The sequence below is a fragment of the Centropristis striata genome, chromosome 12 (genome assembly GCF_030273125.1).
Source record: "Centropristis striata isolate RG_2023a ecotype Rhode Island chromosome 12, C.striata_1.0, whole genome shotgun sequence".
In the NCBI taxonomy this organism is placed as follows: domain Eukaryota; kingdom Metazoa; phylum Chordata; class Actinopteri; order Perciformes; family Serranidae; genus Centropristis; species Centropristis striata.
The window spans coordinates 17195093-17211302 of NC_081528.1; the positions used below are offsets into that span (position 1 = coordinate 17195093).

A 16210-nucleotide genomic window follows, 5' to 3' on the forward strand; every position below is an offset into this window, starting at 1 on the left:
GAAAGATAATTTTAAAGACCCTTTTATTTTTAAGTTTTGACAGTAGCATATCAGATATGTTTTAATTGCTGATGCGGTATTGTTGATTTTTAAAATGCGCCGGATAATAGCCCATTTTGTAAACAACTGAGGTGATGCAATGCCTAGTAGTGCTTAAGTGTGTTTCTAACTACTTTCCAGTCCTGGTGTTATAAATGCTGGCAAAATGAAAGGTATTTATTGACTAAGTTGGACATCACTGAAGGCCTAAGTGTGAAATGCACCGCCCGCCACTGATATAACTGTGGTACCAGTAAACTGACAAAGAAAAATAAAATACAGGCAGGGTCTGTTCTGATACAGATGCACACCTCTAGTGGTTTATGAGCTTGGTTTAAGCCTTATGCCTTATTTCAGGCATAGAGCATTTTAAATTCATGTAATACATTTACACATTTCCTCCTTGACAACTTTTCAGGCTCACAAATAATTTCTTGCTTTAAGCCCTGTTCAATTGATGGTTGGGAGAGATTTTAGGGAAATCCAATTCAGATTTGTTTTGCTGTTTGTTAATATATAGTTGGTTTATGCTTCTACTATGAGTCTTTCCTGTTAACACATACATCATCATACAAAAGCTAAACCCACCATGAAGTCATGTTGTATTTCCTCAATAATTAATATGCTGAGATACTTCTACTGTTGCTTTTCCATTTTAAAAAAAAAAGAAAAGTCATATTTTTGTCATTACAGCTTTAGAAACTCAGTGCAGCTGGTTACAAGCCACTGCTGCTTCTAGTCAAGGACAAGAAGAAGAAGTGTGAAATCTTAACCCCTCGCGGCCCACTTGATGCCGTGTGACCCACCGGAGGACAGAAGCAATGGGGAAAGGGCGAGGACCATAGAAGGCCAAGTGGAGCAGGAGGAGAGCACCACTGAGGGGCAGGTGGAGCAGGAGGTGGAGCAACAGAGAACCACTGAGGGGCAGGTGGAGCAGGAGGTGGAGCAACAGAGAACCACTGAGGGGAAAGGTAATCCGGACCGTGCTTGACCCATAGGTTATGTTGCTCAGCTTCCAATGATGTTTCCCCATAATATGTTAATAATTCATTTATTTATATTTCTTTGGGCCAGTAATTAAAATGACTACTCATAAACAGTTAATTAACAAGTGATTAATCTAAAGTAATAGATTAATCAATAATTCCTGCTATAAATTGCATCTGTGTTGTTGTGTTTGCAATTTAGTTCTGAAGTTCTTACTTTCCGTATTTCCAAAATTTGTCAAAAAATGATGTGTACCATTTTGTGCATCTGCATTATACACTACTGTATGTGTATAGTTTTGTTTTTTGTTGTTGTGTTTTTTTTTTACCAGTGAAGCAAACTTCACAGTGACAGAAGAGCGTTCAGAGCATGAATAAACAGAAAGATGATTGCCACAAAACTTAAGTAATAAACATCATAGTGTGTATATCCTTGTGGAGTCAAGACAGGCAGTGTCCATGTCTATGAACACTTTAGTTGAAGGCACCGCATGTATTAGTCTATTGGATTGCCGTAAAATTTGAGGAGCACATGCTGTCAAGAAATTTGGATTTTTACATACAGTACAGCACATAAACAAGCAAAAGCACCTGGAGTTAATGGATCAACACCAGTTAAGTCTTACTACATGTGCTGCAGCATTTGTGAGATGTTTACATTATTTAAAATAATAAATTAAATCATAGTGTGGTTTTTGAGTAATTTTTCTTCTCCAAACCCACAGCTGTCTCCAGAGGGTCAGTCAGGGTCAGTCAGACTGGCAAAAAGAAAAAGTCAGCTATGTAAATGTTGTAGGGTAATTAAAAATATATTTTTAATGAATTGTATTGGTATGATGATAACTCCATATATTGCCATAGCTATTTTTTCTTGTTTGTTTTTTTTGAGTGGACATGCTATATGACCAGACTGTAATTTTACACCCTACAGAGGCACCAAGGCATCTGCCTCCGAAGAAAAAGCCACAAAAGTGTAAGTTAAGTTATTCCTGTTTTTAACCTGGGTGGCACAGACAGATCATTTAATGCCTTTACATGCATAAAACAAATCTGACTATTGCCAGTCAGATAATAAAAAGGGTGTTGGTTTATATGTGTTACCCTACTCTCAAAAGTACATGTAAAGGCTATCTGTTGACATTGATATTTTACCCCTGTTTGCTTTTTAGAACTGCTCCTAACAGATCATTAGTCAGAATAGACAACCTAAATATATTCAGTCTTAGTTGATAATGTAGTGGTATGAGGCACTGTTATATTTTTGGTTTCACCCTGCCCTACCTGGCTAATCAGCCAATCACTGTTTACACCGAGAGGATAAAAGTAGGACAGGTCTCCCCCCTCTGCCCTTTCGCTTCCTGCCTCTTCGGCCCGCCCACTTCCGGGTCGTTGTCTCTGCCGCTCACCGCATAGCACAGGTAGGCACACCTTAGCTCGCCGGTTTTTCACTTGTTTAAGTATTATTTAACTAAAACATAATCTTGTCGTAGATCGGCATTACCGAGACGGCCGTGGCGATGCATTTGGGTCGTTTGCCTATGTTGACCGGAGCATAGGTGAGTTGCTGTGAGCCACCGTTGCTAATTGTTTTTAGCCAGGTGCTAAGCCATCTCCTCTCCTCTCCCTCTAACAGCTGCTGGTCGCATGGTGTGTGGTGGCAGTCCTCCCCCGCTGCGCCGACCCTCTTCACCCCTCTCCCTCTTTGGTGGGGACTCAAACCGACCGGACTGGAAACCGGTATCTTGACCGTCACGGCCAAGTAAGAACAGTATAGAGTGATCTCGGCTATTTAGCCACGGCTACCTGCTACTTTGCTGCTACTTGCTACTTTGCTGCTACCGCTACTTTGCTGCTACTTCGCCGGCTTGGTGTGGGGGTCCTGGCGGCCGTTCCCGGCCGACCTGTGTCTCTCGGCGGGCCCTGTTTCCTGCTGCTGCTGCTGCTGCACGCAACGCAGTGTGTGTTTTGGGTGTGTGGCTCCGCTTGTACTGGACATTAAGAGTCCCGTTCGGAGACTCAGCCACTGGATCGGACTGTGTGTTCGTGGATGTTTGTGTGTTTTAATGTAATTAATCAAGGTGTGGTGTAATTCTGTTTATTTCTCTGGTTAACCTATTTTGATAATTTCTTATTATCTCAGTTGTTTATTGTTTTGTTTGAATAACCTGTTTATTTTGGGGAGTTTGTTGAAATTATTTAATTTTCTTTTGGGAGGGAAATTTGCTTTATAAATGGATTAATTGATTTAAGATTAACTGTTGAGTTTATCTCTGGCCAGAGACTCCTTAATTTTCTTTTTCATTAGTTTGGTTGATTTCTGATCAATTAAATTTACTATTCTTTAGCTTCTTATTTGATCATTCGTTAGCCCATTTATGTTTTGGGATATTGTTTGTTTCTTTGATGGTGAGCCCTGTTAACTGTGTTTTTATTATTTTCCTAGAGTTGGAGGCCGACGGTGGTGGTGGTGGTGGTTCCCTGTGTGCGTGTGATTCCCATTCAAGATTATTTTGTGTGCACCTCACGTTTTGCTGTGTGAATGGGGTGTTCCCCTCTTTTTTGGACGTCACTTCCCTTTTGTTGACCCCTCCTCCAGCCGGTAAGCCTCAGCTCGCACCCCCTTCTACAGTTGGGCTCGCTTCATATTTATTTTTTTCATTATCCCAGACCTTGTGCTTATTTTTAACAATAAAGTTTTGTATAACATTTTGAACTCCGTCTCCTAACCTCCCTGTTTTGAACAAACCTGTGTCCTTCTACAATAGTTGATAATTGACCTTTCCTACGGGTCCTTGGGCCCTAACCCAAGGTGGCGTTGTCCGTAATATAGAAGAAAAGATCATTTGAGAGATAACTTAGTAAATCACCCCTAGTGCCGCCACAATAAGGTGATGAAAGCCATGCAGTATAGGATGCAGCAGTGGAGTATTTTCAGTTGTCAGCTGTGGCTCAGTAGTTTTATGGTAATTCCAGCAAGAGTACCACATTGGAACTGAGAGCAGCTCCACGGTACAAGTTAAGTTTGGTCTAACTCAGGGGTCGGCAACCCGCGGCTCTGGAGCCGCATGCGGCTCTTTGGCGCTGCCCTAGTGGCTCCCTGGAGCTTTTTCAAAAATGTATGAAAATGGAAAAAGATGGGGGGAAAATATATGTTTTTCTTTTAATATGGTTTCTGTAGGAGGACAAACATGACACAAACATTGGTAACGTTTAAAAATATTAAATTTCAACATTTCTGTCAACGAAGATTTGCGTCATAGCCTGCGACACACGTTTCTTTCAGTTGGGCGTGGTGCCAGGCAGGTGGCTGTTGTAAACAAACCAGCGGGTGTGTGATGGGCCATGGATCCTAAAGGTAAAAAGAGAAAGATAGCTGAGGAGAACAGAGGATTCAACAGTTCTTGGACTGAATCATTTGCTTTCATTGCCAGTGCGGAAGGTTTGCCTGTATGTTTGATTTGTAATGAGAAGCTGTCAGATAACAAAAAGAGTAATGTGGAAAGACATTTCCAGGGAAGGCATGCTACATTTGCAGCCGAGTACCCAGTTGGGAGTGAGAGAAAAAGTGCGATTGCACTACTTCTGGAGAAATTAGAGGAGCGCAAAGACAGATTTAAGAAGTGGATTGCATCTCCAAACTCCACTACTGCTGCTAGTTTTGTTGCAACCCGGGAGATAATAAAGCGTGGAAAACCGTTCACAGACGGTGACTACATGAAGGATTCATTCGTTAAAATATCAGAGCACCTATTTTCAGACTTCAAAAACAAAACCGAGATAATACAGAAGATTAAAGACATGCCTCTCTCCGCAAAGACAGTGAAGGAAAGGGCCATTAAAATGGCAGGCAACATCACCTATCAGCAAATCGAGGACATTAATTCAGCTCCAGCATATTCAATTGCCTGTGATGAGTCGTGTGAAGTCATCGATATTGAACAGGCAGCACTGTTATGCAGGTATGTGAACTCTGATGGGCCGCAAGAAGAGATGATACAATTAATACAACTGAAAGGCCAGACACGGGGGGAGGACATATGTGAGGCTGTGCTGAAGTGTTTAAGTGACAATGGAATAAACACCAAGCACCTGATTTCAGTGGCTACAGATGGGGCACCCAGTATGAGAGGATCACAAAAGGGGTTTGTGACTTTACTACAGAAAGCGTTGGATGGAAATCTGCTTGCATTCCACTGCATCTTGCACCAAGAAGCGCTGTGTGCAAAAACATTCCCACCGGAATGTATGGAGGTGATGAACCTTGTTATCGAGATGGTGAACAAGATAATTGCAAAAGCATTAAACCACCGTCAGTTCCGTCAATTGCTAGATGAAGTTGACAGCCAATATTCCGATCTCCTGCTACACAACAAAGTCCGATGGCTGTCCAGGGGTGAGGTTTTGTGTCGCTTTGTTGCTTGTTTAGAACACGTGAAAACATTCCTGAAAAGCAAAGACCTGAACTACCCGCAACTGGAAGATACCGAGTGGCTGGAAAAACTGAACTTTATGGTGGATATGACAAGTCACCTAAACATGCTGAATAAGAGTCTCCAGGGGGAAACACTGCACTGCAAATGCTGGAAGCTGTGTTGTCATTCGAGCGCAAGCTGACTGTATTCGCCAGAGACGTACAGCGAGGCACGCTCTCTCACTTCCCCTCCCTGAGGGATTTCAAAGAAGCCCATCACGATCACACACTCAACGGTGATTATTTACAAGGTGCGATCGTTGATATGCAAACTGCATTTGGGAGCAGATTTGGTGAGTTCCGAAAGGAAAAAATGACACTATCTTTCCCTGTCACACCCCTGGAGATTGACCTAATCTAATTGGGTGTCTAAATTCAAAAGTCTGACAGCCGAGCTTGAAGACGTCACTCGCCAGAAAGCGCAGCTTGCCCAAAGCCACAAGTGGAGCGAAATTGAAAGCCTCCCAACACCCGAGAAACTTATGTTTGACACATGGAATGCTCTTCCTGACAGTTATAGGAACATGAAGAAATATGCATTTGGAGTATTATCCATCTTTGGATCAACATACCTGTGCGAGCAAATATTCTCAAACCTGAACTACATCAAATCCAAATACCGCACCCGCCTTACTGATGAGAGCCTGCAGTCCTGCGTGAAGATTAAAGTTACATCTTACATGCCCGATGTTGAGAAGCTGTCCAGTGATGTCCGAAAACAGAAGTCACATTAAACGGGTAAGAACAGAATCCTGTCATAGGCACATATTTAGTAACAAAGTGGCCGTTTTTATAAAGTGATTTCTGATTTTTGTCAGTATATATTTGGAATGACACAGGGATATTATTGTGTTTTGTTGCTCAGGTCCGAGGATGGCTGCGTTGTGTGTGTGTTGTGTCAAAAGAGAAGAGGATGCTGCTGTGTTTTACCCTTGCACTGACTTACTTGGCATTTGCTGAAAAAAACTAAAGAGAATAGGATAATGCACAGAAATCGAACTTAAACTGTATTATTTTAATTTAATATACTTTACCTTTTCAAAAGACTGCCGTTTTATTTTTATAATTGCAGGCTGCGTTTTAACGGCAGGCTGTGTTTTATTTCAGTCTGTCTGTTGCCCAGATAAGGGGGGAAAGATCAGAGGATTGTATTATATTATTGAGGATTGGAGAGGACTGCATTTTATTTCCATGGGGAGGTCTGAAATTACAGGAGGCCTATTATGCACGTTCCATTTTGTTGTTGTTTTTTTCGAATCCTCAAAATAAAAATGACATCAAAAATCTGATTTCTTTATTGTATTTCTATAATTTCATCAATGCAACGAAACATTATACTTTGATATTGTAATGGAAGTTAAACTTAAAGCACGATCGTACAGCAGAGTAGTCACGTGGTGCGTCATTCTCTCCAGGATGTGCTGCAGGGAAAATAAACATTTAATCATGAATGCTCATTATGTATTTGTAGCCTACTTAGTCATTTTGATAGTAGGCTAATATAGCTAATATAGACACTTACAGCACATGTTGCCTTCATTATAAGGCTAATATAAGGCTTTTAATTTTTTTGCGGCTCTAGACAGATTAATTTTTTGTTTTTTTGGTCCAATATGGCTCTTTCAACATTTTGGGTTGCCGACCCCTGGTCTAACTATTCATCAGTGATAAACATTGTCACTTTTCATCCTTGCAAGTTTGGTCACTGCTTACGTCTTCATAGCTGTATTTATTTGGATCCTAATCTAAAAGTGAGTGAAATGTGTTTTTGATGTCTACAGATTGCTCCTACCACACTCGCCTACAGGCTTTCCCCATCAGGAGCATAATAAAAGAAAGAGTGAGAAAGGTTAGAAAGGCAAATAAGAAATGCATATAGTGGGCTGTAGGATTTCTAAACTTCCTTGTGTGTTTGCAATTCATACCATACTTGTCAGCTAGATACTTTATGAGTAGGGTCTTTCTGAATTACAGATTAAAATGCAGTTTGTACTGAAAATTTCATGATCCCATAATGTAAATACCAACTATTACTTATTGTACCGAAGAAACTCAGTGACTTTAACTTAAAATCTTAAAATCTATGTTTTTGTGTTTTTATTGTCTTCGCAGGGCAAAGCAGAAATGTTGGTTGAGTGGGAGCCGTGTCCAGTATGGTATATACTCTGCTGTTTTTCTGCTTCATGTCTGCTTCATCCCTTGTACTCTCAAGAGGAAGAACAAACACATTACATTTTACAGATGCGATACAACTGTCAACTTCACAGGCTATCCTACCACTTTTTTCATGTCTTTCACTTGTGCTTGAGTTAAAGCAAAAAATTGAAATATTTGCATAGATGGAAAATAAAAACAGTCATAATTAACATTATATTGAACAGCTATAAAAGACACATTCATAAAATGTTGTTTGCTTGATGCATGTTGGCTTTAAGTTTATTGGAAAGATTCAACAAGGACCAGTAACAGCAACATTTCCTTCTGTTTTCAGTGGCGAGCAGTGGCCCGATTCCTGGCAGCCAAAGAATTATCTTCAAAATAATGTTTAAAAATAAAATGTATAATTTGAACTCCACTTTTGTTTCTGCATATTTATTATTTATCTTCTGCATTTGAGGGGTCATGTCTCACCTTTCTCTTATGAGGTGAGAAACCCTGCAATTGGGTTGACACAGAGTTTAACCACAGGATTGGCCTTAATAAAAATGTACTTAATCCTACTCAGTTTCCTTTTCAGAAGTTCTTCAGCAACATATTTTTAAGTTTTCTAAAATATGTTGTACTATATGTTATTATATTACACTTTACATGTAATTAATTAATATAAATAATTCCATGTTCCACTGTTGGTGCTTTCAACCTGACCTCAGTCAGTGTTGGGATGTTACTGAGTACATTTACTCAAGTACTCTGCATAAATTGACAAACCTCAATATTACAGTTTACAGTCATGTAATTATTAGAGATGAAACATTTTCAAGATTTTCAAGTAATATAATACTGTGAAAGGAGTCATTCTCCTGTGTTTTTCAACTCAAAGCCTACAACTACACCTGAAATTCTTCATTTTCTAACAGTTCATTATTTATATTTTTAAGTGAATTATTTTAGAAGTAGCCTAACAATTTGGGGTAGCATTTAATTTAATATTAAGACAATCCTTATCTGGATTACCATGGTTATAACTACTACCTGATGGAGACACGAAAAAACTGGGTCAACAACTGGATCAAGTTCTTCATCCAGAGAGTCAGCGCTTCGTCAAGGGGGAGCCCCCACCTGTAGCCCTGAAGTAGTACACACACACACACACACTGTAGCAACTTCCCATTTTAAAATCACAGGTTGTAAAATGCAGTTTGTTAACGGAGATAGTGGCATTTAGATTCAGGTTAAGGCCGACCAGCTGCAGTTTGAAATGGGATGAAACCCATCCATGGCAGACAATGTAAAACAGGAGTCGAATGAGCCCGCCTATGTTAGGGTCAGTGGTGGAAGGTAACTAGCGCTTGCACCTAAGTACAAATTTGAGGTATACTTGTAATTCCATTTCATGCAGCTTTATACTTCTACTCCACTAGATTAGTCTGAAACCTTTAGTAACTAGTTACTTCAAAATAACAAGTTTTCACACACTTCCTGCCCAGTGAAAACCACAAAGTTGATGGTTTTAAATGAACATTTTTAGAGATTTACATGGTTCTCACAGGACAGTGATGCTACAAGTATATGGACCATATACCTTATACCTTATAGACCATGATGCATTGTTGTGGATTAAACTACCAAACAGTATATACTGTAACATCAAACTTAACGAACAGCCTGAGGCACTGCTGAGGTGTAATGGAAGCCCATGTTGCTTTTATAGCAGCCTTCAGGTCATACGGTGTCTCTCACCTTCCTCTTAACAAAAGCCCATAGACTCCTATGCTACTCCAGCTTTTGGTACCTTTGCCAGTGTGGGCAGGTGCCAAGTCCTTCTGGAAAATGAAATCAGCATCTCCAAAGAGCTTGTGGAAGCATGAAGAGCTCTAAAATGTCCTGGTAGATGACTGCGTTACTGTCCCCAGATTCTTGAATGGATTCTGCTTTCTTTATGGAGGATGCCAATGACTGTCTTCTGGACATCTGTCAAGTCAGCAGTCTTCCCCATGATTTTGTAGATTTGGACTGATAGACCATTTGAAGCCTCAGGAAACCTTTGCAGGTGTTTGAGTTAATTAGCTGGTTAGGGTGTGACACCAATATTGATTTTTCCACAATATTCTAATTTTCTGACACAGAATCTATATGACTTTCTGAAATGATTGACAAAAAATATTGAACTTTCTCACAATATTCTAATTTTTCAAGATGTGATTAGAGATGAAACATTTTCACATTGAATGGGAGGGGCACAGAGGCCCATCCCATTCAAATCTACAGTTGGAGGTGACTTAAACAGTGAGAGGTTTTGCTGCAAGGACCAAAGAGGCAGCCAGTGTCTGACCTGCTCTATATGAAAAGTGTCCTGAGATATTCAACTGAATATCTCTCCAGCAAACAACTATAATTGCCATCTTATTATGCACAAGCCAACCTGGCAAACAAAGCCTTTAATGTTCTGCATCCAAGTGATGTGACTAAGGCTGATTTGATCAGATTTTTTGTCATTTGAAACACATACTTTAAAATGGATTGCTAAGTATTTCTACTTACCCTCCTCAGCCACCCTGTTCTTGAGAACCACTGCCATGTTCTGCAACCATGTGCAGTGTTGTGCCATCTCCAACATCTTTTTTCTTCTCACAGTCGCATTGTCAACATCACTTGATCGTGCAGCTGCTTCTTGATTATGATATTACCTAAAAATCAAAAACATTACATGCATACATGAGACTGTTTCATATAATAGCATTACAAATTGTTTGAAACTATAAACGGGTACTTTGTAGAAAATTGATTTATAGGAAAACTGAAAATAAATCCATAAACTAGATGAAAATTAAAACACTCCATATGTTATTTGGATGACTCAGTTAAAGGCATACCAAGTAAAATGTTCCTAAAAAACAATGTTATTAAATGTTTTTTAAATTCGTATGAAGCATGTAAAACTGACATACCGCTACCATGAACCACCCCTGGCCATATTGGGGACACAGTGCTCTCGGTCAGGGAATGCTCCACCATGGCTGTATCTATATTTGTGGCAGAGGCTTGCACAAGATGGTTGTATCTGTTAATCTCCTCAAACAGGATCTTTTTGTCTTCCGCCAGCTTCCTTCGAATGCGATGGCGAAGTTTGCTGCTGACTAGAAAGACATGAAAAAAAGATGCAGGCTTGTAACAGAACAAAAATGCACTGCACACAATCGTCATTTAAAACACAGAATTTAATAATTCACTAAATTAGCTTGACAGCAACTAGTTTACGTACATACTGTAGTTGTTGGTGGAGAGTTAAGAAAATACTTAAATGCAGCAATTTGATTTCATCAGCCCATTATATAATATAGTCATACCATTCTGATGGTAGATGGTTTGCTTCCGCTGTGTCACACTCAGGTAACGGCCCTCGATAGACTGCTGAAGGCCAGTGTTTGCGGTGTCCTCAGTGCTATCAGATGTCTTTGGCATCTCTGTAGAAATATGTGATAGAAAATAACACACAACAGTTTCAATGTTTTAATTGGTCTTACATATCAAACCCCTTTAACCCAACCTGATTGTATAACTTAGTATATATGCTTCCTGTAGGAAAACTGGAAGTAACGGTAAACATGACATGAATATACATAACATCTAATAGTGACATGTTGTTGGCTGGTGGCAGGTCACCATCTGTTTTAATCCATACATATAATCCACTGAATTCAGTCAATCAATAGTATTAGAAAGGGATATAATTTGTTTTCTGTTATTTGGTCATATTTACCATCAGCTGCCCATTCCTTCACATCTGAGGTCCACTGTGACACTGTCTCATCCGAGCACTGTAGCTGGGTTTGTAGTTCCCCTGGCCTTGCAGTCTCATCAGTGAGTCTCTGACAGGTCTGATAAAGTGTTAAACAATAGTCTGAATTAAAACTTTGTATTACTGACAACAGGCCAAGTGTACACAAAACAATTAAGAGACACATGAGACTTACCTTCACATATCTTGTGGAACGGGCCTGATGAAGAGTGACATTTTTTTGGTGGTTCCACCCCATTGCATGCACTGTAAGCATGTCCACCCGTGCTGTTGAAAGCAAATAATGATGTTAGGATATTTACAATATAAAAAGGTATGCAAGAATATGCGACACTAATCACCTGCTTTAGACATATATTTTGTCGTCAGGGCACAACGGGAGAGGTAGCTGTTGACCTGCTCCACCTCCTCACTGGCAGTTGTCCCTGCTCCTTCCTGGTTCCTACCACTCCATTTAATCTGTTAGCAAAGGGTCGGTGCAGTGGTCATGCAAAAAGATAGCAATTTTATATTATCAATGTGGTTGTGAGCATTAGAAATGCACATATGATCCAAGAAATATTAAAACATACCTCACACTTAGTAGCATGAGCTCGAGCATGCATCACACTGAGGAACGGCTTCATGGTGGTCAGCTCCTGGAGAGCAGGAAGGACACTGGCAGCTTTCTCCAGGTATGGCCAGTACTTGCAGGCCACATCCATGGCGAAGAACTGTGCCTTGGCTGGCATGAGCTGTTTCTGGAGATACAGAGGGTAAGCAAATATCTCCCCCCTGTACATGTTAAGAGCCTTCAGAAGGAATCCATGCCGACACACTGCAACTTCCATCCCCTCTTCATCCAGTTTGATGCTGTCCACTGTGAGTCCCCACATGTGCCTCTTCCCTGTGTCTATGACATAATATGCATTACAAATCAAATTAAAGCAATGGTGTCATACAAAATTTTGGAGTAGATGGTAGGCATAAGTAGCTGCAGTGGAAAGAATATCAAGGGAGGACAAACAATAGATGGTTGTTTTATTAACTATTTTTGTCAGATGATAAAAACTTGCATTTTTCACTGATCGCCGTATGGTGTCCACAAATTCAGACACTGCACTGTCTTTAGCCACAAAGAGCCCCTCAAAAAAACCAGGGTCATCAGACCTGAGGAAGACAAAAATAGGAAATCAATCCATGAAATATGTAAGTTATATTTACAGAGATAAATCAATAAAATCACTGCAAGAAAGGGCACCTTCCACTTCGGCGAAAGCGATATAGCTTCCTGTTCCCGTCTGCTACAACAGCCAACATTTCTGGCGTGCAGGCTAGGCAGGTAAATGGTTCACCACAACAGAGCTGGTCTTCCTCAAACGAAGCATATGTGAACTCTAAGAAGTTACGTTGCAGTGCATCGCCACTGATATGTCCAGTCTGGAAGACATAACATTAAATAGTTTATTTGTGATTTTGTCTGCTTATGGAGAGGACATTTAGTAACAGTGAAAACCAATTACACTTACCCTTCCTCCACACTTTGTGCGATGCTCCAGTAGCTTAGCAAAAGCCTGTCTGGAGAATCCCGGAGAGATAACCTTGAGTTCCTGAAAGGAGCTAAGGAGGTCCAACGAGTACAGTGTGGACGTGTTGACAGTCGCCGGCCAATATCCACTCCTAAGGAGGTCCTTTAAATTGGGGGACCACTGCTGCTGACATGATTGACAGACATATAGTGGCTGATGCAAGTCATAACGCCCTTGAAGAAAAAAACAAATATGATTATTATGCATTTTTCTAGAGTGACACTACATTCCAGCTGAAATCTCCATCTTTTGACCTCCAAACATTCCAGGTGCAATACCCCAAATGCCAAAAATGATGTCTGTTTATGTTTCGGGTCAATAACAATAGCATGTGCTGTACCATGGATTTGACACTACTGCAATTGTAGACACAATGCCACATTAAAGTAATGTCAAGAAACATAAAATCTACAACAGAAATATAAACAGTAAACTGTTTACCATTAATGATGATCAAAATCACTGGTTTGCCTGGAGATACAGTGAAGTTTGTGCCTTCACATGAGCAGCTTTGCACCTTCACAGTGGGCAAAATGCACGCTGGCAAAAAAGAAAAACACCTGTGTACATTATCTTTACCTGGCTACAGACACGTGAACAGCAAAATTAAGGCTTTTATGAGAACATAACTTGCTCTTGGGTGCAATATCCACTCTCCCCTCTCATGATGCATGTGGTTGGAGGAATGGCTTTAAAAAAAACATCAATCACAGCTTCCCTGTTGTGGAGAGGCTGTTTTTTGTGATGCAGTACATCACAGCCCCCACAGAACCACTCCTCAGGCAGACATTCTCTGCACCTAGGGAGGAAATACAAAACTTTGCTTATATAGTGATAAGCAGTAGTACTATACATTCAACTAAAGATATTCATAATTAACTTTGATACAAGGTTCGATTTTATTGCGTGGTAGCATGGTGACAGTGTTCCGCACTGTCACCTTAAAGACCCAAGGTCAAAGATTAACTTACGTTCATAGGTTTCCTACTGGTATTCATCTTTTTTCCCACCCAAAACATGCATGTTAGCTAACAATCTATAGCAGGGCACTGAGCATTAATGCTCAACAAACCAACCTTGGCTAAATAGATTAACAAGTTTGATATAATATTCATGAGATCCAACCTAATAACAGCAGGCTCGTGGCAGAGGCCACACAAGGGTTGACCAACAGCTTCTTTTTCAAGAAGGCATGTTAAGTGGTATGGTCTTGCTTCTTTCCAGCGCTCCGAGGCTTTCTGCTGCCGAAAAGACCATGATGACGCAGAGCTTCTTTGAGGTTCAGCAGAGGGACATGAGGCCAAGATAGTTTGAAGCCTCTCCATATTTTTTTCTGTAAAGAAAATATGAACTTGAGCTATAAACAATTATTTACATGAGAACCATGAAAAGCCAACTGATCAATCTATCATTTTATGGTTCAGCAGGACTAATCAGACACAGGTGAAACCAATCAGGGTCAGGTGCAAAATCAAAAAAGGAAACAAAAAACCCCCAGACCAGACGGACAGGGTGGGCTACAAAATACATCAGGTGGAACTACAAAATAAAACAGCAAGTACAGAAACAAACTCAAAACTATTACAACCGTCTATTGTGATTTTTCTGTCTCATTGATAACTGTAATTAGACATGTATTTTACATTTAAAATGAAATGAATCACTATGACTTACCAAACTCCTCCTGAGGATTTCGTTGTGTTGAGGGTTCAGTACATGCAACCTCCACACTGGATGAGATGGAGCACTCAGCAGGACATGTGACTTTAAAATAGTGCACAGAGGAACAAGAACAGGTTAGTTTATCATTGCATTCATATTTATTTCAATCTACATACTCATTAACAATTTATAAAATCAGATATAATATGTTAAGTACTTGGTAATGTACTTTTATAGATGGGAATATTTAAACTCTCAACAATAAGACTTTAGAAGAATTTATTTAATTAATACAAATAAAAATTAATGCAAATCAAAATTAATTCAAATTCAGATACCAACCTGAGGCACGACGTTGGCCTCTACGCCTCCCCCTGGGCTTGCCCCGTCCAGCAGTAACCCTTTTAGAGGTCTTTGGAGGGTCTCCTCCAGAGCGTGCTCGTTTCCGCTCCTCAGATCTTCTCTGTGTGTTGAAATGAAATATTGTGAAAGACTGATGTTAAATACTGAATACTGAAAACCAAAACAGAGGTGACAAATGAAAGGAAACCCCAACATAGTGTGTTACTGAGGAATTGAATAGCTTCAATGCAAAACGGCTTTGACTGTACATATCTCAAGGGATGAACAGCATTCTATAAAAAGATAGTCCCTCATTTTGTGTTATAATGATGGTAAAGGAGAGGGTGTTTAGATGTGGTGATTGTGAAGGCCATAGCATATTATTCACATCAAACCACTGAGTGAGCCCTAGTGCCTTGTGCACTTTGTCACCCGCCTGTTCAAGTACACAATGAATGAGATATTTTAAATACTTACCCGGGCTTCAGCTAGAGTGTGGTCTAAATGCATAAAAACAGTCCTGCGTCTCTCATCTTTGTAGTAGGGATTTTCGGGGTCAGTGGTATATCTGTAGGTCATTGTGAACCAGACAGATACCGACAGACAGACGAGTAATACAGATATACAAACAGACAGATTCTGTATAGAAGAGAGAGAGAGACAGACAGAAAGACAGCGCAAGATAGACAAACAGGTTGAGAGATAGACAGAGGTAAAGATAAAGAGCTGGTTGGAGAGAGACAGACAGAAATTGGCTCTTAAAAGTGCCGTTGGTTTTGTGGTGTGGGTGTAGTATGGGTTGTGTGTTGTTGCGTGTTGGTTGGATGTATCTGCAGAGAGAACAGAGAAAGTTAATGTAGTTACCAAATACAAAATACATAAATATAATTTAGAATAAATATATATTTTTTCTTTGTAAACATCTCAAAACATTTTCAATCGCTATAATAGGCATTTCGCATGTTCTAGACAGTTATTTTTTCTCTCACCAGGGCCACTGCTGACAGGAGAAAAGGTGTTTAAATATGTAACACTAATCTTTTGTAATCTGATAACATAATTCTGATTGGCCTACATAGAATAGACCTAATATACTACTCAGTCGTTCCTATATTAATATTGAAAGGTCTGCAATTTGTATCTGAATGAAGGAATTTTAATTTTCTGTTGCGTCTCCAGTAAT

General features: G+C 40.0%; 2 protein-coding genes and 1 long non-coding RNA gene across 3 annotated transcripts; 1 reads left to right on the top strand and 2 right to left on the bottom strand.

Annotated features, from left to right (window-relative positions):
- Positions 1-2393: 2393 nt before the first annotated feature.
- On the top strand, positions 2394-4699 carry LOC131982317 (uncharacterized). Its single transcript, XR_009395374.1, has 5 exons — positions 2394-2443; positions 2516-2581; positions 2659-2784; positions 3469-3624; positions 4309-4699. It is a non-coding gene; the product is annotated as an uncharacterized LOC131982317 (long non-coding RNA).
- A 5640-nt stretch (positions 4700-10339) lies between these two features.
- On the bottom strand, positions 10340-12237 carry LOC131981383 (uncharacterized). Its single transcript, XM_059345657.1, has 7 exons — positions 12028-12237; positions 11797-11914; positions 11631-11722; positions 11417-11534; positions 11004-11120; positions 10601-10793; positions 10340-10343 (listed from the first exon to the last, which is right to left on the bottom strand). Exons 1-7 carry the CDS (start codon positions 12235-12237, stop codon positions 10340-10342), a joined length of 852 nt encoding a protein of 283 aa, XP_059201640.1.
- Positions 12110-15606, bottom strand: LOC131981385 (uncharacterized). The gene is made up of 7 exons (XM_059345658.1): positions 15505-15606; positions 15028-15198; positions 13465-13606; positions 12964-13196; positions 12696-12874; positions 12511-12604; positions 12110-12347 (listed from the first exon to the last, which is right to left on the bottom strand). The coding sequence occupies exons 1-7, from the start codon at positions 15604-15606 to the stop codon at positions 12249-12251; spliced, it is 1020 nt and encodes a 339-aa protein (XP_059201641.1). The 3' UTR covers positions 12110-12248.
- Positions 15607-16210: the final 604 nt, after the last annotated feature.

What these genes read in the sequence shown, in the direction of transcription:
- LOC131981383 (XM_059345657.1), bottom strand. Translation starts at nt 12,237, where the DNA reads ATGTACAGGGGGGAGATATTTGCTTACCCTCTGTATCTCCAGAAACAG. An exon ending in GAAGGAATGGGCAGCTGATG is followed by an intron (nt 11,121 to 11,416) that starts GTAAATATGACC and finishes ATATTTCTACAG; the next exon opens with AGATGCCAAAGACATCTGAT. An exon ending in AACCATCTACCATCAGAATG is followed by an intron (nt 10,794 to 11,003) that starts GTATGACTATAT and finishes ATGTCTTTCTAG; the next exon opens with TCAGCAGCAAACTTCGCCAT.
- LOC131981385 (XM_059345658.1), bottom strand. Translation starts at nt 15,606, where the DNA reads ATGACCTACAGATATACCACTGACCCCGAAAATCCCTACTACAAAGAT. An exon ending in GATTTTGATCATCATTAATG is followed by an intron (nt 13,197 to 13,464) that starts GTAAACAGTTTA and finishes TTTTTCTTCAAG; the next exon opens with GGCGTTATGACTTGCATCAG. An exon ending in TACGGCGATCAGTGAAAAAT is followed by an intron (nt 12,348 to 12,510) that starts GCAAGTTTTTAT and finishes ATTATGTCATAG; the next exon opens with ACACAGGGAAGAGGCACATG.